At 48.0% G+C, this 23,146-nt stretch overlaps 1 protein-coding gene and 1 non-coding gene across 2 annotated transcripts in view; one reads left to right on the top strand and one right to left on the bottom strand.

The window, feature by feature from the left end:
* The first annotated feature begins 14,592 nt into the window (after positions 1-14,592).
* LOC119934532 lies at positions 14,593-14,730 on the top strand. The gene has a single exon (XR_005452956.1). It is a non-coding gene; the product is annotated as a small nucleolar RNA SNORA7 (small nucleolar RNA).
* Positions 14,731-17,291: 2,561 nt separating this feature from the next.
* MRPS5 (mitochondrial ribosomal protein S5) overlaps positions 17,292-23,146 on the bottom strand; it is a 119,356-nt gene continuing 113,501 nt past the window's right edge. Inside the window, exon 12 of the mRNA XM_038751824.1 lies at positions 17,292-17,793. Coding sequence (XP_038607752.1) covers positions 17,569-17,793 — 225 coding nt within the window. The 3' untranslated portion in view covers positions 17,292-17,568. The remainder of the gene's footprint in view (positions 17,794-23,146) is intronic.

The following is a 23,146-nucleotide window of genomic DNA, read 5'->3' as shown; positions in this document are numbered from 1 at the left end:
CTAATCGGGTTGGACACAGTCCCTATCCCACATGGGCTTCACAGTCATAATCCCCATTTTCCCTAACTAAGGCCCAGAGAAGGGAAGCGACTGGCTCAAGGTGACCCAGCGGACAGGTGGCGGAGCCAGGATTAGAAACCGGGTCTTTCTGGGCCCTATCCATTAGGCCACACTTCACTGTGTACTTCCCAAGCGCTTAGTACAGTGCTCTGCACACAGTAAGCGCTCAATAAATACGATTGATGATTGATGACTGTGCTTAGGGCGAGGTCAAGGCCCAGGGTGACCACTCACTCGGTTTGCTCCCAGACAGTCCATTTGTCAGCTGGTCTGTCTCCGGGCTGGTCCTGATAAAGCCCCGGACCTCTTCACACCCTGCATTTCCAAGTGCCCAGACTCTCACCTACTCGGCTCCGGCCGCTGAATTCTGCGGCTCGGAAGCGTTGCCTGTGTTGCCAGGGACGCTCAAGGGGAGAGCGACAACTTGGGACCACAGGGTCCTCGACCTCTCAGCTGCCTTTGACACTGTGGACCATCCCCTTCTCCTCAACACGCTATCTGACCTTGGCTTCACAGACTCCGTCCTCTCCTGGTTCTCCTCTTATCTCTCCGGTCGTTCTTTCTCAGTCTCTTTTGCAGGCTCCTCCTCCCCCTCCCATCCTCTTACTGTGGGGGTTCCCCAAGGTTCAGTGCTTGGTCCCCTTCTGTTCTCAATGTACACGCACTCCCTTGGTGACCTCATTCACTCCCACGGCTTCAACTATCATCTCTACGCTTATGACACCCAGATCTCCATCTCTGCCCCTGCTCTCTCCCCCTCTCTCCAGGCTCGCATCCCCTCCTGCCTTCAGGACATCTCCATCTGGATGTCCGCCCGCCACCTAAAGCTCAACATGTCGAAGACTGAGCTCCTTGTCTTCCCTTCCAAACCCTTCCCTCTCCCTGACTTTCCCATCTCTGTTGACGGCACTACCATCCTTCCCGTCTCACAAGCCCACAACCTTGGTGTCATCCTCGACTCCGCTCTCTCATTCACCCCTCACATCCAAGCCGTCACCAAAACCTGCCGGTCTCAGCTCCGCAACATTGCCAAGATCCACCCTTTCCTCTCCATCCATACCGCTACCCTGCTCATTCAAGCTCTCATCCTATCCCGTCTGGACTACTGCATCAGCCTTCTCTCTGATCTCCCATCCTCATGTCTCTCTCCACTTCAATCCATACTTCATGCTGCTGCCCGGATTATCTTTGTCCAGAAACGCTCTGGGCATGTTACTCCCCTCCTCAAAAATCTCCAGTGGCTACCAATCAATCTGCACATCAGGCAGAAACTCCTCACCCTGGGCTTCAAGGCTGTCCATCCCCTCACCCCCTCCTACCTCACCTCCCTTCTCTCCTTCTCCAGCCCAGCCCGCACCCTCTGCCGCTAATCTCCTCACCCTACCTCGTTCTCGCCTGTCCTGCCATCGATCCCTGGCCCACGTCCTCCCCCGGGCCTGGAATGCCCTCCCTCTGCCCATCCGCCAAGCTAGCTCTCTTCCTCCCTTCAAGGCCCTGCTGAGAGCTCACCTCCTCTAGGAGGCCTTCCCAGACTGAGCCCCTTCCTTCCTCTCCCCCTCGTCCCCCTCTCCATCCCCCCGTCTTACCTCCTTCCCTTCCCCACAGCACCTGTATATATGTATATATGTTTGTACATATTTATTACTCTATTTATTTATTTATTTATTTATTTTACTTGTACATATCTCTTCTATTTATTTTATTTTGTTAGTATGTTTGGTTTTGTTCTCTGTCTCCCCCTTTTAGACTGTGAGCCCACTGTTGGGTAGGGACTGTCTCTATATGTTGCCAATTTGTACTTCCCAAGTGCTTAGTACAGTGCTCTGCACATAGTAAGCGTCAATAAATACAATTGATGATGATGATGATGAAACATATACAGGTTTCCGTGACTCTCCACAAACCACTTCGATAAGTAGATCCCCGCGATGCCATCACGCCACGCTATAATTCGTGACGCCAGGCACGCAACAAATCCACAAAGAAGGGTGGCGGCCGAGGCGGGTCTGGAATTCTTATGCGCTGAGAGGGGCCGCCCCAGCAAGGCCCGAAGCTGCCCCAGGGAAATCTGGTCCCCAGCCGCAAATATCTCGGCTCCTGCCAGACTGGGAAAGCGTTACTTGCTCCCGCTTGCTTGCGTCAGGGAAGGTTGGGCTTTCTTCCCAGGCTGGGGTGGCCGAGAAGGGGAATGTCAAACCAAGAGCAACTCCTCGGCTCCTCCAAGGCCCCTGACTGGATCCCCCGGCCTCACGGTGTTGAGCTGACCAGACTGAAATTTAAGCAGAATCTACTCGCATCTCATCCATCTCGCTGCCACCAACCTCTCACCCTTGTCCTGCCTCTGGCCTGGAATGCCCTCCCTCCTCATATCCAACAGACAATGACTCTCCCCCACTTCAAAGCTTTATTGAAAGCCCACCTCCCTCAAGAAGCCTTCCCTTACTAAGCCCTCCATTCCTCTTCTCCCATTCCCTTCTGTGTCTCTCTGACTTGTTCCCTTTATTCATCCCTGCTCTCAACCCCACAGCATTTATATTCATGTGTCATATATTCATATGTGTCATAATCTGATTTATTTAGATTAATGTCTGTCTCCCTCTCTAGCCTGTAAACTTGTTGTTGGGGAGGGAATATGTCTGTTTATTGTTATATTGTACTCTCCCAAGCACGTAGTACAGTGCTCTGCACACAGTAATGACTGACATCCAGCCTCGTTCAATTGGCTGCTGCATATTTCCAACTGGATCCAAAGTCCACAGGCCTGAGAGGGCCTTTAGGGAGAACTACTCTGTCATCACATGTCACATACATTAACAAACTGCTGGGCTGTGGAGCACGTCCAAACTAGTGGCCCTCCTTCACCCTCATTCAATTCATTCATTGAGAAGCAGCGTGGCTCAGTGGAAAGAGCTCGGGCTTTGGAGTCAGAGGTCATGGGTTCAAACCCCGGCTCTGCCACTTGTCAGCTGTGTGACTTTGGGCAAGTCACTTCACTTCTCTGGGCCTCAGTGACCTCATCGGTAAAATGGGGATTAAGACTGGGAGCCCCCCGTGGGACAACCTGATCTCCTTGTAACCTCCCCAGCGCTTAGAACAGTGCTTTGCACATAGTAAGCGCTTAATAAATGCTATCATTACTTATTGAGTGCTTACTGTGTGCAGAGCACTGTACTAAGCACTTGGGAAGTACAAATTGGCAACTTGTACTCAATTCATTCCACGCTCCTTCCCCCATTCACACCACGCTACTTGCCCTAATTCCCCCCAGTCTCCTTCCCTAATTTGCTCCATGTTCTTTTCCCCAATTCACCCCACTTTCTTCCCCCACTTCCCACTTTCCTTCCCCCCAATTCACCCCACTTTCTCCCCCCAATTCCCACTTTCCTTCTCCCCAATTTACCCCTTTCCTTCTCCCAATTACTCCCACTCTCCGTCCCCCAATTCCCCCCACTCTCCTTCCTCCAATTCTCCCCACTCTTCTTCCCCATCCCCGCCCCCTGCACACCTCTGAATATTGTCATGGAAAGGACGGTGGGCTCCACTGGCTACCGTTTCAGCAGCCCCCAACAGGGCAACTTCCCTCCCACCATCTCAGCCTCTGTGCCCACGACTTGGCCACCGACAAAGCGCTTTTAAAGAAATTGAGGATGGGGCCGAAGAAACTGAGGGGCGGCTTCTCATCCCCCTACTCAGTGGTCTCCTGGCACAGAAGAGCAGCTGGAAGCTGCTTGGATCTGAGACCTTGGGGCATTTGGTGTTCACCCCACCCTCAGCCCCACAGCACTGTGTACGCACCTGTAAATTATAGATTACAAATTATTTCTATTAATATCTGTCTCTCCCTCTGGACAGTAAGCCCACTGTGGGCAGGGAATGTGCCTACCAACTCTGACATACTGTACTCTTCCCAAGAGTAAACAATCTGAGGCTGATCAGTGCATGAGACTGTTTTGTAGCCTGACTCACCCAAGTGTTTAGTACAGGGCTCTGCACACCGTAAGCTCTCATTAAATCTAGACTTCTAGATCACAGTCTAAATCTAGATCTAAATCTAATTCTAGATCTAAATAATAATAATAACAATAATAATAATAATAATAATAATGGTATTTATTAAGCACTTACTATGTGCAAAGCACTGTTCTCAGCGCTGGGGAGGTTACAAGGTGATCAGGTTGTCCCACGGGGGGCTCACAGTCTTAATCCTCATTTTACAGATGAGGTAACCGAGGCCCAGAGAAGTTGAGCGACTTGCCCAAAGTCACACAGCTGACAAGTGGCGGAGCCGGGATTTGAACCCATGACCTCTGACTCCAAAGCCCGTGGTCTTTCCACTGAGCCACGCTGTTTCTCCTAAATCACGGTCTTCTAGACTGTGAATCCGCTGTTGGGTCGGGACCGTCTCTATATGTTGCCAAATTGTACTTCCCAAGTGCTTAGTCCAGTGCTCTGCACACAGTAAGTGCTCAATAAATACGATTAAATTAAATGCCATTGATTGATTGAATGACTGAATCAGCCACAGGACCACATGTCTATCTTCCCTGCCCAATAACAGTGTGGGGCTGGGACTCAGAAGTACCTGGGTTCTAATCCAGGTTCCTCCACGTGTCTGTTGTGTGACCTTACGCAACTAAACTTCTCTGGGCCTCAGTTTCTGGATCCGTAAAATGGGAATGAAGACTGGGAGCCCCGTGAGGGGTCAAGGACTGTGTCCAACCTGATTATCTTGTATTCATTCATTCATTCAATTGTATTTATTGAGCGCTTACTGTGTGCAGAGCACTGTACTAAGCGCTTGGGAAGTACAAATTGGCATCATATAGAAACAGTCCCCACCCAACAGCGGGCTCACAGTCTAGAAGGGGGAGACAGAGAACAAAACAAAACATATTAACAAAATAAAATAAATATGCACAAATAAAATAGAGTAATAAATACGTACAAACATATATACATATATACAGAGGGAAAGGAGGTAAGGTGGGGGGGATGGGGAGGGGGAGAGGAAGGAGGGGGCTCAGTCCGGGAAGGCCTCCTGGAGGAGGTGAGCTCTCAGTAGGGCTTTGAAGGGACCAGCTCTGAGCCAAGCTAAGGCAGCATGCCAAGCACTGTTCTAAGCGCTGGGGGTAGACACAAGGTAATCAGGTTGTCCCACGTGGGACTCACAGTCTTACTCCCCATTTTACAGATGAGGGAACTGAGGCCCAGAATGCCGCTCGAGGAAGCAGTGCGATCTGGTCACTGCCCCCCAGAGCCATTCATTGCCTGGCTCAAACTGGAGTTTGGGGAAGCCTCCCTTCGAGGCCCTACTGAGAGCTCACCTCCTCCAGGAGGCCTTCCCACACTGAGCCCCCTCCTTCCTCTCCCCCCTCCATCCCCCCCGCCTTACCTCCTTCCCTTCCCCACAGCACCTGTATATATGTATATATGTTTGTACAGATTTATTATTCTATGTATCTATTTATTTTACTTGTACATTATCTATTCTATTTATTTTATTTTGATAATATGTTTTGTTCTCTGTCTCCCCCTTCTAGACTGTGAGCCCACTGTTGGGTGGGGACCGTCTCTATATGCTGCCAACTTGTACTTCCCAAGCGCTTAGTACAGTGCTCTGCACCCAGTAAGCGCTCAATAAATATGATTGAATGGATGAATGAATGAACCTACCTTCTTGAAGGTAGGTTCTGGGATACATCGGTGGCATGGCAGCGCAATCAATCAATTGTATTTACTGAGCCCTTACTGTGCACAAAGCACTGTACTGAGACTTGGCGGGGGGCAGGGAATGTGTCTGTTTATTGTTGTATTGTCCTCTCCCAAGCACTTAGTACAGTGCTCTGCACACAGTGAGTGCTCACTAAATACAACTGACTGACTGAGAGGACGATAAACTGCCCTCCCTATGATCAGCAAGGATCTCCTTCTTGTCAAATCTAACGGCCTCTATTCCAACTTAACCCTCCTCTACCTCTCCTTTGACACTGTCTCCACCCCTTTCTCCTTGAAACTTTATTCAACCTTGGATTCACTCTGGCTGCCCTCTCCCGGATCTTCGCCTATCTCTCCGGCCGCTACTTCTCAGTCTCTTCCTCAGGTTCCTCCACTGCCTCCCAACCTCTAACTTTGCGGGGGGTCCCTCAAGGCTCAGCGTGGCTCAGTGGAAAGAGCCCGGGCTTCGGAGTCAGGGGTCATGGGTTCAAATGCCGGCTCCGCCAATTGTCAGCTGGGTGACTTTGGGCCAGTCACTTCACTTCTCTGGGCCTCAGTGACCTCATCTGGAAAATGGGGATTAAGACTATGAGCCCCCCGTGGGACAACCTGATCACCTTGTAACCTCCCCAGCATTTAGAACAGTGCTTTGCACATAGTAAGCATTAAGGCTCAGTTCTGGATCCCCTTCTCTTCTCCACCTCCACCCACTCCCATGAGTCATTCACTCCCGTGCCTTCAAATACCATTTCAGAGGCCTTCCCAGACTGAGCCCCCTCCTTCCTCTCCCCACAGCACCTGTATATATGTATATATGTTTGTACATATTTATTACTCTATTTATTTTACTTGTACATATTTATTCTATTTATTTTATTTTGTTAATATGTTTTGTTTTGTTCTCTGTCTCCCCCTTCTAGAGTGTGAGCCCGCTGTTGGGTAGGGACCGTCTCTATATGTTGCCAACTTGTACTTCCCAAGCGCTTAGTACAGTGCTCTGCACACAGTAAGTGCTCAATAAATACGACTGAATGAGTGAATGAATGAATCTCTATGTGGATGATTCCCAAATCTACCTCTCCAGTCCTGATTTCTCTCCTCTGCAGCGTCCCATTTCCTCCTGCCTTCAAGACATCTCTACCTGGATAATAACAATGACAATGATGGTATTTGTTATACTATTACTATGTGCAAGGACTGTACTAAGCGCTGAGATGTGTCACTGTCACCTTAAACTTGACATGCCCAAGACGGAACACCACAATTTCCCATCCAAATTTCCCTTTTCTCCTCTTGACTTTTCCATCACTGAAGACAACAAGACCATCCTCCCTGCCTCATACAGCCACATAAGCTTGAAATTATCTTAGACTTCTCTCTCCAATTAATAATAATAATAATAATAATAATGGCATTTATTAAGTGCTTACTATGTGCATAGCACACTACTTGACCAAGTGCTTAGTTCAGTGCTCTGCACACAGTAAGCACTCAGTAAACACAACAGATCGACTGATTCAACACACATATTCAATCTGTCGCCAAATCCTGTTGGTTCTACCTTCACAACCTCTCTTGAATTCATCCTGTCCTATCTGTCCAAATTAATAATTAATTAATGATAATAATAATAATAATAACGGCATTTATTAAGCACTTACTATGTGCAAAGCACATTACTTGACCAAGTGCTTAGTTCAGTGCTCTGCACACACAGTAAGCATAATGGATCGACTGCTTCAACACACATATTCAATCTGTCACCAAATCCTGTTGGTTCTACCTTCACAGCCTCTCTTGAATTCATCCTGTCCTATCTGTCCAAATTAATAATTAATTAATGATGATAATAATAATAATGGCATTTATTAAGTGCTTACTATGTGCAAAGCACATTACTTGACCAAGTGCTTAGTTCAGTGCTCTGCACACAATAAGCACAACGGATCGACTGATTCAACACACATATTCAATCTGTCGCCAAATCCTGTTGGTTCTACCTCCCCAACCTCTCTTGAATTCATCCTGTCCTATCTGTCCAAATTGCTGCTATGCTGCTGCAAGCACTTATCATATAACAATAATTATCTGTTAGGCGCTTACTATTGGCGAGGCACTACACTAGGCGCTGGGGTGGATACCAGCAAATTGGGCTCATAGTCTTTAATCCCCATCTATACAGATGAGGTAAAAGAGGCACAGAGAAGTGACTTGGCCAAGGTGACACAGCAGTCCAGTGATGGAACCGGGATTAGAACCTATGACCTTCTGACTCCTGCCTTGACTACTGAATCAGCCTCCTCACTGACTTCCATGACTCCTGTCTCTCCCCACTCCAGTCCTTCCTTCATTGGGTTGACAGGATCATTTTTCCACCGCCCTTCAGTCCGTATCTCTCCCTCCCTCAAAAATTTCCAAAGGTTGTCCATCCACCTCCTCATCAAGCAGAAACTCCTTGCCATCGGCTTTAAGGTACTCAATCAGCTCACCTACCTTAATTTGCTGATCTTCTACTACACCCCAGCCCGTACATTTTGCTCCTCTTACATCAACCTACTCACTGTACATCGATCTCATCCGTCTCGCCACCCGCCCCTTGCCTATGTCCTCCCTCCTGCTTGGAACTCCCTCCCCTTTCATATACAACAGACCATCACTCTCGCCACTTCCAAAGGCTTTCCAAATCACAGGTCCTCCACAGGGCCTTCCCTGATTAAGCAAGCCCTCGCTTCCTCTATTCCCTCTCCCTTCTGCAATTCATTCATTCATTCAATCGTATTTATTGAGCGCTTACTGTGTGCAGAGCACTGTACTAAGCGCTTGGAAGTACAAGCTGGCAACATATAGAGACAGTCCCTACTCAACAGTGGGCTCACAGTCTAGAAGGGGGAGACAGAGAACAAAACCAAACATAATACCAAAATACAATAAATAGAATAGATATGTACAAGTAAAATAAATAAATAAATAAACAGAGTAACAAATATGTACAAACATATATACATATATACAGGTGCTGTGGGGAAGGGAAGGAGGTAAGATGGGGGATAGAGAGGGGGATGAGGGGGAGAGGAAGGAAGGGGCTCAATGTCTAGGCACTTAGATCTGCGCCCTTTAATGACTTGACAATAATAATAATAATAATAATAATAAAATAATAATAATAACAATAATAATAACAATAGCATTTATTAAGCGCTTACTATGTGCAAAGCATTGTTCTAATAATAATAATAATAATGGCATTTATTAAGCGCTTACTATGTGCAAAGCATTGTTCTAAACGCTGGGGAGGTTACAAAGTGATCAGCTTGTTCCACGAGGGGCTCACAGTCTTAATCCCCATTTTACAGATGAGGTCACTGAGGCCCAGAGAAGTGAAGTGACGTGCCCAAAGTCACACGGCTGACAATTGGCGGAGCCGGGATTTGAAACCCATGACTTCTGACTCCAAAGCCCGGGCTCTTTTCACTTTAAGTGCTTACTATGTGCCAAGCGCTGTTCTAAATGCTGGGGAGGTTACAAAGTGATCAGCTTGTCCCACAAGGGGCTCACAGTCTTAATCCCCATTTTACAGATGAGGTCACTGAGGCCCAGAGAAGTGAAGTGACGTGCCCAAAGTCACACAGCCGACAATTGGCGGAGCCGGGATTTGAAACCCATGACTTCTGACTCCAAAGCCCGGGCTCTTTCTACTTTGTTAAGCGCTTACTATGTGCTAAGCACTGTTCTAAGTGCTGGGGTAGATAGAGGTGATCAGGTTGTCCCACGTGGGGCTCACAGTCTTAATCCCCATTTTACAGATGAGGTCACTGAGGTACAGAGAAGTTAAGTGGCTTGCCCAAGGTCACACAGCAGATGAGTGGCGGAGCTGGGATCAGAACCCGCGTCCTCTGACTCCCAAGCTCGTGCTCTTTCCACTAAGCCACACAAACTGTCTTCCCCACCCTCAGACCCCCAACACTTATCCTTACACTGCCCCATTTCCCTTTTCAGTAATTTATTTTAATGTCTGTCTATCCTTCCCTGGGGGCCAGGGATCATGTTTACCAACTCTGTTATACTGTACTCTCCCAAGGGCTTAGTACTGTGCCCTGCACTTAGAAAGCGCTCAATAAGCATCACTGACTGACTGAATGATGGATATGATTCAAGGCCCTGCTGAGAGCTCACCTCCTCCAGGAGGCCTTCCCAGACTGAGCCCCTTCCTTCCTCTCCCCCTCGTCCCCCTCTCCATCCCCATCTTACCTCCTTCCCTTCCCCACGGCACCTGTATATATGTATATATGTTTGTACATATTTATTACTCTATTTATTTATTTATTCATTTTACTTGTACATATATATTCTATTTTTTTATTTTGTTAGTATGTTTGGTTTGTTGTTTTTTTTTTTCTCTGTCTCCCCCTGCTAGACTGTGAGCCCAATGTTGGGTAGGGACTGTCTCTATATGTTGCCAATTTGTACTTCCCAAGCGCTTAGTACAGTGCTCTGCACATAGTAAGCGCTCAATAAATATGATTGATTGATTGATTGATTGATATGATCCCTGCCCTCAAGGAACTGCTTTTGAGCAGAAGGCCAACTCTACCAGAGAAGCAGCGTGGCTCAGTGGAAAGAGCCCGGGCTTGGAGTCAGAGGTCATGGGTTCAAATCCCGGCTCTGCCAATTGTCAGCTGGGTGACTTTGGGCAAGTCACTTCACTTCTCTGGGCCCCAGTTCCCTCATCTGTAAAATGGGGATGAAGACTGTGAGTCCCCTGTGGGACAACCTGATCACCTTGTGACCTCCCCAGCGCTTACAACAGTGCTTTGCACATAGTCAGTGCTTAATAAATCATCATCATCATCAGTCGTATTTATTGAGCGCTTACTGTGTGCAGAGCACTGTACTAAGCGCTTGGGAAGTACAAATTGGCAATAATAATAATAAATGCCATGATTATTATTATTACCAATCAAGCAATGGTATTGAGCGCTTACTGTGTGCAGAGCATTGTACTAAGTGAATGGGAGAGGACAGTACAACAGAGTTAATAGGTTCTCAAAACCCACCCTGATGGCCTACGAGTGCACAAAACCTCCACTGTCCTGTGGAAAAGAAGGCGTTTTGGGAGGATGGGTAGACAGTGCTGTGAAGAGAGGGCATTTTCCGGAAGATCATGTCCCAGAGGCAGTTACCACCTCTGCTCCCGGCCTCAGAGAAATGCCGCACCACTCACTCGTCGGCTAAGGAGAAGCAGCAGGGTGTGTAATGCATCGAGCACGGGCCTGGAGTCAGAAGGGTGTGGGTTCTAATGCCGGCTCCACCCTCCGTCTGCTGTGTGACCCTGGGCAAGTAAGTCACTTCGCTGGGCCTCAGTCCCCTCGTCTGTCGAATGGGGACTGAGCCTGCGAACCCCACGTCCGACTGTGTCCACAACCCGAGTTGCTTGTATCCACCCAAGCGCTTAGCACAGTGCCTGGCACACAGTAAGCGCTTGACAAATACCCCAATTATTATTATTATTTGCTCTACTTCACCTCAGCCCACAGTCCAGACGTTTGAAAGGGTTTGGGCAGCATTTTCGCCTGTTCTCGACCTGAACGAGGCCCTCCAGGATCGGCCTTCCCCGGCACTGTGGAGACGGCAGTGAGAGACCCTTGGTTGTCGTGCTTTTAGGAACACATCTGTTCGTGTAAACACAATGTGCGGCACCTCAGGGTGTCCATGAGTATCTCTGAAAGCATATGCGAGCTCATTTTCCTGCCTGGGGAAGGGAATGTGAACTCACGCTGCCATCTGGTTGCGGACATAAAGCAAAACGCCACGGGCAAGTAATAATAATAATAATGATAATAACAATAATGCAAGTAATAATAATAATGATAATATTAATAATGATGGTATTTATTAGGCGCATACTGTATGTCAAGCACTTTCTAAGCACCGGGGTAGGTACAAGCTAATCAGGATGGACGCAGTCCTTGTCCCACATGGGGCTCACACCCGTTGTTGGGTAGGGATTGTCTCTATCTGCTGCCGAATTGTACTTTCCAAGCGCTTAGTACAGTGCTCTGCACACAGCAAGTGCTCAATAAACACGACAATGAATGAATGAATTTTACAGATGAGGTAACTGAGGCACAGAGAATGATAATAATGATGGCACGGAGTAGGCCTGGAGCACGAATAATAATAACGATAATAATGATGGCATGGCGTCATAATAATCATAATATGATTATTATGATTATCATAATAATGATAATAATGATACAGCACAGGCCAGTCAGAAGGTCGTGGGTTCTAATCCTGGCTCTGCCACTTGTCTGCTGTGTGAGCTTGTGGGGCAGGGACTGTGTCCAACCCGATTCGCTCGTAACCACCCCAGCGCTTAGTACAGTGCCTGGCACACAGTAAGCACTTAACAAATACCAGAATTATTATTATTTGTTAAGCGCTTACAATGTACCGGGCATCCTACTGAGCATTGGGATAGATATAAGCCAATCAAGTTGGACACGGTCCCTGTCCCATATGGGGCTCACAGTCTCAATCCCCACTTGACAGATGAGGCAACAGAGAAGTCAAGTGACTTGCCCACGGTCACCCTGCAGACAAGTGGCAGAGCCGGAATTAGTATCCAGGTCTTTCTGACTCCCAAACCTGTGCTCTGTCCAATAGGCCGTGCTGCTTCTCAAGTCTTTGTGGCCCACGGCTCCCTGAAACTTGACCCTTGTCAATCAATCACAGTTAAAACCCACCCTTTCCTCTCCAACCAAACCACTACCACATTAATACACCACTCATCCTATCTCCCCTTGATTACCGCATCAGCCTCCTTGCTGATCTCCCAGTCTTCTGTCTTTCCTCAGGCCAGTCCAAACATCACTCGGCTGCCCGGATCATTTTTCTACAAAAGGTTTGGACAGTCATTCATTCATTCAATCCTATTTATTGAGGGCTTACTGTGTGCAGAGCACTGTGCTAAGCGCTTGGGAAGTACAAGTCGGCAACGTATAAAGACCCACCCCTCAAAAAACTCCAGTGGCTGCCCATCCACCTCCACATTAAACATGAACTTGTCAGTATTGGCTTTAAAGCTCTCCATCACCTCGCCCCTTCCTACCTCACTTTACTTCTCTCCTTCTACAGCCCACCCTGCTCACTTCGCTCCTCTAGTGCTAACCTTCTCACTGTGCCTCCATCTCACCTGTTTCGCCGCCGACCACTAGCCCATGTCCCGCCTTTGGCCTGGAACACCCTCCCACCTCTAATCCTACATTGACTCTCCCTCCCTTCAAAGCCTTATTGAAAGCCCATCTCCTCCAAGAGGCCTTCCCAGGCTAAGTCCCACTTTTCCTCTTCTTCCAGTCCCCTCTGCATCATCGCCCTGACTTGCTCTTCCCCGCTCTCCCGGCCCCCGCAGCGCTTTCATTCAATCGCATTTACTGAGCGCTTACTGCGTGCAGAGCACTATACTAAGCACTTATGTACCCATCTGTAATTTTATTTATTTGTGTTGATGTCTGTCTCCCCCACCCCTAGACTGTAAGCCCGTTGTGGGCAGAGAATGTGACTGTTTACTGTTATCCTGTACTCTCCCAAGCCCTTAGTAGAGTTCTGCACACAGTAAGCGCTCAATAAATGTGACTCAATGAATTGAATTGACTTCTTCTGAGCTGTTTCGACTTAAAGTCTGCTTGGTTGCTTCATAAAAAAGAAGCCAAGTAGGCTGATCCTAGCTATTCGAGGTAAGCATATTACATATCCTCCTCCTTTTGTTTCCAGAGCCTGTCTTATCAGGGAAATTAGCATGTCGCATTAATACATGATGAAGCTCTTCTTCCTTTAGCAAGGTCAGGACTCGTTGGCCTACCTTATCGGTGGTATTTGATCACCTGGAGAACAAAGCAGGCCGGACTGGAAATTGCTCAGTGGGAATTATTGCTGCCTGTCTTAATAAGAGCAACAACAATAATATCATAATAACAAATAATGTTAGGCATTTATTACGTGCCAGACACTGTACTAAGTGCTGCGGTGGATAATCCCGGCTCCGCCAACTGTCAGCTGTGTGACTTTGGGCACGTCACTTAACTTCTCTGTACCTCACCTGTAAAATGGGGATGAAGATTATGAGCCCCACGTGGGACAATGTGATCACCTTGTATCCTCCCCAGCGCTTAGAACAGTGCTTTGCACATAGTAAGCGCTTAGCAAATGCTATTGTTATTATTACAAGCAAATCATCATCATCAATCGTATTTATTGAGCGCTTACTATGTGCAGAGCACTGTACTAAGCGCTTGGGAAGTACAAATTGGCAACATATAGGGACAGTCCCTACCCAACAGTGGGCTCACAGTCTAAAAGGGGGAAGACAGAGAACAAAACCAAACATACTAACAAAATAAAATAAATAGAATAGATATGTACAAATAAAATAAATAAATAAATAAATAGATCGATTAATAGATCCAAATCGATTTGGACACAGTCCCTGTCCCACATGGGGATCACAGTCTCCATCCCCTTTTTACAGATGAGGTAACTGAGGCACACAGAAGTTAAGATGACTTGCCCAAGGCCACACAGCAGGCAAGTGGTGGAGCCAGGATTAGAACCCATGACCTTCTGACTCGCAGGCCAGGGCTCTATCCACTCTGCCATGCTACTCCGCTGAAGTATACGTCCTGTACTGCGCTCTTCTGATCATGTAGAGATGCTATGTTGAGTGTATATAAGGAAACTTTCTGTTGTGTGAAGCGGAGACTAGGAGAGGAAACTCTGCCTGTAAACCAGTGCTAGAAAAAGCATGGGTAGCCCTAAACTTCCCTCCCGGGGTCATGCCCGGAGAGTTTCCCGTGCTCTACCAGTCTCGACTACCGGAGGGAGAGTCAAGCAGAGGCCTGCCCATTCCATTCCTAGCTTGGCCAGTGGCTAGCGAGTGGAAGGCCATCTGCTACGAGCAAAACTCATCCGTGCTGGGCAGCAGCGACATGGGACAGAGTCGAGGGTGGAGACTCAAGTTTACTGCGCAGAAGGAGGAATGATAAACCACTTCCATACTTCTAACCAAGAAGACTCTAGGGATCCACTACCGGAATAACTGCAGATGGAGGTGGGGCATTCTGGGAGAGATGTGTCCGTGGCATCACTATTAATTAATAATGGCATTTGTTTATTCTTTCATTCAATCGTATTTATTGAGCGCTTACTGTGTGCAGAGCACTGTGCACTGGGCACTGTGATGTCTGTGGCATCACTATTAATTAATAATGGCATTTGTTCATTCATTCATTCAATCGTATTTATTGAGCGCTTACTGTGTGCCGAGCACTGTGCACTGAGCACTGTGATGTCCGTGGCATCACTATTAATTAATAATGGCACTTGTTCATTCAATCGTATTTATTGAGCGCTTACTGTGTGCAGAGCACTGTGCACTGTGATGTCCGTGGCATCACTATTAATTAATTAATAATGGCACTTGTTCATTCATTCATTCAATCGTATTTATTGAGCGCTTACTGTGTGCAGAGCACTGTGCACTGTGATGTCCGTGGCATCACAATTAATTAATAATGGCACTTGTTCATTCATTCATTCAATCGTATTTATTGAGCGCTTACTGTGTGCAGAGCACTGTGCTAAGTGCTTGGGAAGTGCAAGTTGGTAACATCTAGCGACGGTCCCTACCCAATAGCGAGCTCCCAGTCTAGAAGGGGGAGACAGACAACAAAACAAAACATGTGGGCAGGTGTCAAGTCACTGCTTCATCTCTCAGTTTTTGTTATCATATTTTGTTGGTATGTTTGGTTCTGTTCTTTGTCTCCCCCTTTTAGACTGTGAGCCCACTGCTGGGTAGGGACTGTCTCTATATGTTGCCAATTTGTACTTCCCAAGTGCTTAGTACAGTGCTCTGCACATAGCAAGCGCTCAATAAATATGATTGATGATGATGATGATCAGTCAGGAGTATTTATGAGCCCCTACTGCGTGCAGAGAACTTTAGTAAGCCCTTGGGAGAATAAAGTACAATAGAATTGGTCCCTTCCTTCATGCAGTTTTTAGTCTAGAGGGGGAGACAGGCATAAACATAAAATTGCTGATGGGGAAGGAATGGAGTAGAGGAATAAGTGCACAAGTGCTGTGGTGATGGGGTTGTATCTACCCAGTGCTTAGCACAGTTCATAGCACATTATAGGCACTTGAACAATAATAATAATAATAATAATGATGATGGTATTTAAATGCTTACTATGAGCCAAGCACTGTTCTAAGTGCTGGGGTAATAATAATAATAATAATAATAATAATAATAATGGTATTTGTTAAGCGCTTACTATGTGCAAATCACTGTTGTAAGCGCTGGGCCTCCAAATGAACTCCGGCACATTTAAGGATGCTCTTGCCTCCAGACTTATCAAATTCTCTCCAACTAACCACCAAGTGTCCTTCGCCCGTATCCGTTTCTTTACTCTTGTCGGTCCAAGGCTCTGAGGTCCAGCGTCCGGCTCCCCCGTCGTATCGGCTCTCGCTGAACTTTGGATGAGAAATCGGGGCGGGGGGCGGGTTGTTGTGGGGTTCAGCTGGCCTGCTGCCTGCACATCTGCAGCCTGGAGAGACAAGAAGGAAGAGAACTCCGAGACTATTTGGGGAAACAATTATTCGGTCCTGCTGAGTTCATCAAAATGTCTTTTCGCTCCGCTCTGGATGCCTACAATTAATCACGTCGCCTTGGGGAAGGGCAGGGTTTTCCCCGGGTCCTGCTTTAAGCATCGCCCACCAGATGTTTTGCTAGACAAGAGCGAGCACTCTCAGCTCCAATGCACAGGGTTTTGTCAGCAAGAAACTGAAAGTTAAATCCCGGGTCAGGGTTCTGTGAGTTTTCCAGAATCATCAACTTTATGTAACGTACCTGGATTTACATCAACTAAAGACACAGGGTGGCATTGAACTCTCGGCCTTCTTGATCTATTCTGATTCCACTTTTTGCTTTAAAATGTCATTTGGGGGGCCTCAGAGGCTGAACCTATACTTTAGTTCTTATAAACCGATGGAGAAAATTTCTCCAACAAACAAAAAAGGCGCCCACCCCCACCTCTAGCTTCTGAAATAAGTCATTGGAGGGATTATAGCTAGCGTGAAATCCCTCTTCAACAATTCCCTTTCTTCCCCTTACGCCGGTTACCTTTCTGCCCTCAAATCCTTTGGCTCGGCTGCCAGCCTGGTGTTCGATCTGTGCTGAAGGTGAGGTAATCACAATAAGGATGTTTTTCTGATGCCCTGGGACAGCACGTGGCCTCTGCTTAGAACAGAGAGACTTCAATCAATCAATCAATCGTATTTATTGAGCGCTTACTGTGTGCAGAGCACTGTACTAAGCGCTTGGGAAGTCCAAGTTGGCAACATATACAGTCCCTACCCAACAGTGGGCTCACAGTCTAAAAGAAGGCTCTTCAGTGCACTGACCGTTACCTCTCTCTCCTTCCCGAAAGTGCGTACCAAGGATCACAATGAAACAGAGCTTCAGGTTGGGAGCAATCCTTTATTTTTGTTCCAAAGGGTTTGGAATTCGATTTTATAGCCAGGAAACCCGACTAAGCCATCGCGGCTACTGGATCTTCTGTCAGAGCAGTCCCGGAGGCTCAAGCGGCCACCGTCCCGGGCGGCTCCGCTGCAGATGGTTGAGATGGCGGGAGGTCGACAACGCGCGTGGAAACGTTCGCCCCACGGCCTCGGCGACGCTGGACGACGTGGGGTGGGATGGCGGCCGTGGCCCTGCCTGTTTCGGCCACGTTGGCCTCAGGATGCCGGCCTCTTCAGATTGGACCAGATGGAGCGTTTGAAGCCTTGGCTGGCCTTGATCTCGCTCCAGTCCAGCTTGGTGTCAGGAATCTGGTCCTGGGGCTCGGGCTCCTTGCTGAGCACCCCCAGGGGGGAGGCGACGAGCAGGGGCAGGGGACCAGACTCCTCCCGGAACTCCACCACGTGGAGGCCTTTCTTGTCGGCCAGTTGCTGGTGCGTCTCCTGGGCGACGGGGACAAGAAGGCGCTGGGTTACCGACCGGTGGAGGCCTCGGGGGTCTAGTCCGACCTCTGACCCCAGCTCGTGGGTGACCCTCAGGAGAAGTACTAGTGGGAGCCTTTATTAAACGCTCACCAAGCGCCAAACCCTTAGCCTGTCTTGGGAAAATGGGAGAGATTCCCGCCATGCGTCCCTTCCTCACAGTACTGTCTGCTGATAGTAATAATAATTACGGTGTTTGTTAAGCATTTACTCTATGCCAGGCACTTTTCTAAGTACTGGGGTAGATACAAGATAATCAGGTTGGACACGGTCCCTGTCCCACAGAGGGCTCACCTGCATAGTCCCATTTTTACAGATAAGGGAACTGAGGCACAGAGAAGGGAAGTGACTTGCCCAAAGTCACAAGGCAGACAGGTTTAGATCCCATGACCTTCTGACCCCCAGGTCGGTGCTCTAGGGCAAATAGAGAGCTTTGGGCCAAGTGAAAGTGCTAAACTAACAAGGTGAAATCAAGAAGCAGCGTGGCCTACGGGGTAGAGCAAGGGCCTGGGAGTTGGGAGCACCCGGGTCCTCATCCCAGCTCTGCCGCTTGTCTGCAGCGTGATATCGGACGAGTCTTAACTTCTCTGGGCCTCAGTTTCCTCATCTATAAAATGGGGATTCAGACTGTGAGCCCCACGTGGAACATGGACCGTGTCTAACCTGATTACCTTGTACCTACCCCAGCACTTACTACAGTGTCTGGTACATAGTAAGCACTCAAAAAAATACGATACGAAAAAAAAAAGAGGTAGGATTATTTTTAAAGACTTCAAGGACAGGCCCGACTCTTTCGGGGACAGGAAAGCTATCTCAGCAGGAGGAAACTAAATGTCAAAATGTCCGTAAAGTTTTAGGGCGGGAAGGAAGTTCGCCAAAGACCACTTGAAGATTGATAGCAGTGTTATGGAACAGCAAAGTCAGCTAATTCTCTTTGGGTCTGCAGCTGCCTGTGCTCACTTATTGAATCGTGGGGAGAAGAGCAAGAGTAACGGTGTGGCTTCATGGGTAGAGCACGGGGCTGTGAGTCAGAAGGACCAGGGTTCGAATCCCGCCTCCGCCACTTGTCTGCTGCGTGACCTCATCTCAATTATGGGGGCTTTAGTTACCTCATCTGTAAAATGGGGATTGAGACTGAGCTTGCCTGTATGGGACACGGGCTGTGTCCAACCTGATCCGTCATGGAACTACCCTAGTGTTCAGTACAGTGCCTGGCCCAGAGTAAGCTCTTAACAAATATCGCAGGAAAAAGAAAAACAACACACAGATGTCACGTTAGCTCAATGCCACTGGAATTCTTTAAAGGTTCCACCCTCCCTTGGATGGCAGGGACATGGCATCTATGGGCACGGACGTAACCACCACCTTGGGAACTCCAGTTTGTCATGCCTGGCTTCCTTTGAGCAACGGGTGGAATGCCTCGGAGCCGGAATGCTACGGAGCCTGTCGCCAAGTCTGAACCCTTAAAATGCAATCATTCTGGATCAGGCGGGAACACGGGATTGGGTCAACGGTGTTTCAGGGCAGTCCACATCACCCTCGGTACATGATGGAGAGGGGAGCGTAGTCCCAAGGGGTTGGCCCCAGGGCACCCGACATTCTCGTGCCAGGCTCTGGGACCCGGAAGGCTACTCCCAGGGTTCATCATCATCATCAATCGTATTTATTGAGTGCTTCCTGTGTGCAGAGCACTGGACTAAGCGCTTAGAACAGTGCCTTGCACATAGTAAGCGCTTAATAAATGCCATCATTATTAATAACAGGGCCAAGACTGGCAGAGCTTGATATGAAAACGACTTGTTCTAGTACTGGTGGGCGGGGGGACTGGATTTGGGGTGGGCTTAAATGGAAGCACGAGGAAGGTGAAGGGGAGTGCTTAGGCTCTTCGAAAAACACACGAGGAAAGCTGGGTTTCAAGAAAACCCCCGTAAGCCCCACTGACCCCTGCAGTTTTTATGCCAGGCTGAAGAGCTGGGCCCTAGAGCCGCCAGGCAGAAGCCACTCGTTCTGAAGCCACGCGGCAGTTTGGCACTTATCGAGTTCCTTCACAGGAAGGATGGAGCCATGCTGCTTCCAGCCTACGATGAGGCGTCAGTGGTTTCTGGATGGGAATGAGGCCATCCAGATTGGCTGGAGGACACTGAAGACTTCACTCATTCATTCGTTCGGCTGTATTTATTGAGCGCTATGTGCACGGCACTGTACCGAGCGCTTGGGAGAATACAACACAACCATAAGTGAATGCATTCCCTAGGGGGCTTGACCCCTGACCAAGCTCAGACAAGTGGATTTCCCCACCTCCGGGTTGAGCTCTTGGATCACAGGGAACTGGGTTGTTTTGGAACGGGATAAAAGCCAGCGCAGTGGGTTTAATTCCAAAGCAGAGGCTCCCTTTTCTTGTTCCTTTAAAGAGGGGGGACCTGGGACGGTGGTGGAAATGGCACTCAGCAGGCGGAGGGAAGTCATCTTTTCCAGGAAGGGAGATGTATATGGTTTTCTGGGCCAATATAGCCTATCCACCTGACAGTCAGTGGCACTGATCTACTTATGTATGCATGTATTTATGTACACATTTTTATTGGTATATAATAATAATAATAATGGCATTTGTTACTATGTGCAGAGCACTGTTCTAAGCGCTGGAGGTGGATACAAGGTGATCAAGTTGTCCCACATGGGGCTCACAGTCTTAATCCCCATTTTACAGACGAGGTCACTGAGGCTCAGAGAAGTTAAGTGACTTGCCCAAGGTCACACAGCAGATGTGGCGGAGCCGGGATTCGAACCCATGATCTCTGACTCCAAAGCCCGCGCTCTTCTCCACTGAGCCACGCTGCTCCTCTATTTGTTAAGTGCTTACTATATACACCAGGCACACTGTATTAAACGCTGGGGGACACACAAGATAATCAGGTTCGATACAGTCCATGTCCCACGGGGGACTCGGAAATCTTAATCCCCATTTCACGGATGAGGCAATTGAGGCCCAGAGTAGCGAAGTGACTTACCCAAGGTCACACAGCAGACAAGTGGCAGAGCCGGGAATAGAATCCAGATCCTTCTGACGCCCAAGCCCGGGCGCTATCCACTAGGCCACGCCGCTTCTCGTATTTTAGTTATTGAGCCCTTGCTGTACGCAGAGCACTCGGGAGAGTACGTTATCTAGAACTGACGGACACAATCCCTGCCCACAAGGAGCTTACAGTCTAGTGTGAAGGATGAGAATGCCCACAAGGGAAACCATTTTAACCAATGTGGATGCAAAATGGAACTTCTGCTTGGAATTCAAACTAGGAATCGCATCCAGCTGCAGTCTGAGTTGCGGACCCACTGTTTCCAGGACGGGTCAAAGCTGTGGGGTGAGCTGGGACTTGGTTGTACATATTTATTACTCTATTTATTTATTTATTTATTTATTTATTTATTTATTTATTTATTTATTTATTTTACTTGTACATTTCTATCCTATTTATTTTATTTTGTTGGTATGTTTGGTTCTGTTCTCCGTCTCCCCCTTTTAGACTGTGAGCCCACTGTTGGGTAGGGACTGTCTCTATGTGTTGCCAATTTGTACTTCCCAAGAGCTTAGTACAGTGCTCTGCACATAGTAAGCGCTCAATAAATACGATTGATTGATTGATTGATTGAGAATCTAAGTTCCTGGGACGCAGAAACCGAGTCCTTTGCTTCTTGTTGGACCCTTTCCAGTGCTCAGGGCAGTGCTCGGCACAAGAGGCGGTGCTCAATGAAGATGGCTGACGCAGTATACCTGTATATATGTATATATGCTTGTACATATTTATTACTCTATTTATTTATTTATTTTACTTGTACATATCTATCCTATTTATTTTATTTTGTTAGTATGTTTGGTTTTATTCTCTGTCTCCCCCTTTTAGACTGTGAGCCCACTGTTGGGTAGGGACTGTCTCTATGTGTTGCCAATTTGTACTTCCCAAGCGCTTAGTACAGTGCTCTGCACATAGTAAGCGCTCAATAAATACGATTGATTGATTGATTGATTGAGTGAATGAGGCAGTGGAGGGGAGGAAGGAAGACCGCAGGGGTGGCAGTTCAATGGGGAAAAGTCACCACCTTGTCTCTCCTCCCCCACCCTAACCTCCCCAAATTCTTAGAGAAGCAGCGTGGCTCAGTGGAAAAGAGCACAGGCTTTGGAGCAGAGGTCATGGATTCAAATCCCGGCTCCGCCAACTGTCAGCTGCGTAACTTTGGGCAGGTCACTTAACTTCTCCGGGCCTCAGTTACCTCATCTGTAAAGTGGGGATTATCATCATCATCATCAATCGTATTTATTGAGCGCTTACTATGTGCAGAGCACTGTACTAAGCGCTTGGGAAGTACAAATTGGCAACATCTAGAGACAGTCCCTACCCAACAGTGGGCTCACAGTCTAAAAGGGGGAGACAGAGAACAAAACCATCGTCATCATCAATCGTATTTATTGAGCGCTTACTATGTGCAGAGCACTGTACTAAGCGCTTGGGAAGTACAAATTGGCAACATATAGAGGCAGTCCCTACCCAACAGTGGGCTCACAGTCTAAAAGGGGGAGACAGAGAACAAAACCAAACATACTAACAAAATAAAATAAACAGAATAGATATGTACAAGTAAAATAAATAAATAGAGTAATAAATATGTACAAACATATATACATATATACAGGTGCTGTGGGGAAGGGAAGGAGGTAAGATGGGGGGGATGGAGAGGGGGGCGAGGGGGAGAGGAAGGAAGGGGCTCAGTCTGGGAAGGCCTCCTGGAGGAGGGATTAAGACTGTGAGCCCCCCATGGGACAACCTGAATACCTTGTACCTACCCCAGTGCTTAGAACAGTGCTTGGCACACAGTAAGCACTTAATAAATGCCATCATTATTATTATTATTAGGTCACTGATGCCTGGACTAAGAGAAAACAGCCTAGTGGACGCCTGGGAGTCAGAGGACCTGGCTCTGTCACCTGTCTGCTGTGTGACCGTGGGCAGGTCGCTTCATCTCTGGGCGTCAGCCTCTTCAGCTGGATAATAGGGATTCAATCCGACTCCCTCCTACTTGGACCGTGAGCCCCAACTGGGACAGGGACTGTGTCCAAAGCGGTCATCATTTATTCACCCAAGTGCTTAGCACAACGCTCAGCCCCAGAAGTCAACCAGCGGTATCTAGTGGGTCTCAACATCACTCTTTTCGAGCCCCCTTTCACTCCCTAAGACTCCTGGGCCTGCTTCAATGGCACTGGAGCGCTGGTATTTTCTGAGTGAATTATAGAATGCCGAACGTTAGGAGGGATTGCTTTCCG

This window comes from Tachyglossus aculeatus, chromosome 1 (assembly GCF_015852505.1).
Source record: "Tachyglossus aculeatus isolate mTacAcu1 chromosome 1, mTacAcu1.pri, whole genome shotgun sequence".
Lineage (NCBI taxonomy): Eukaryota > Metazoa > Chordata > Mammalia > Monotremata > Tachyglossidae > Tachyglossus > Tachyglossus aculeatus.
This window is presented reverse-complemented; position numbering and strand designations above follow the sequence as displayed.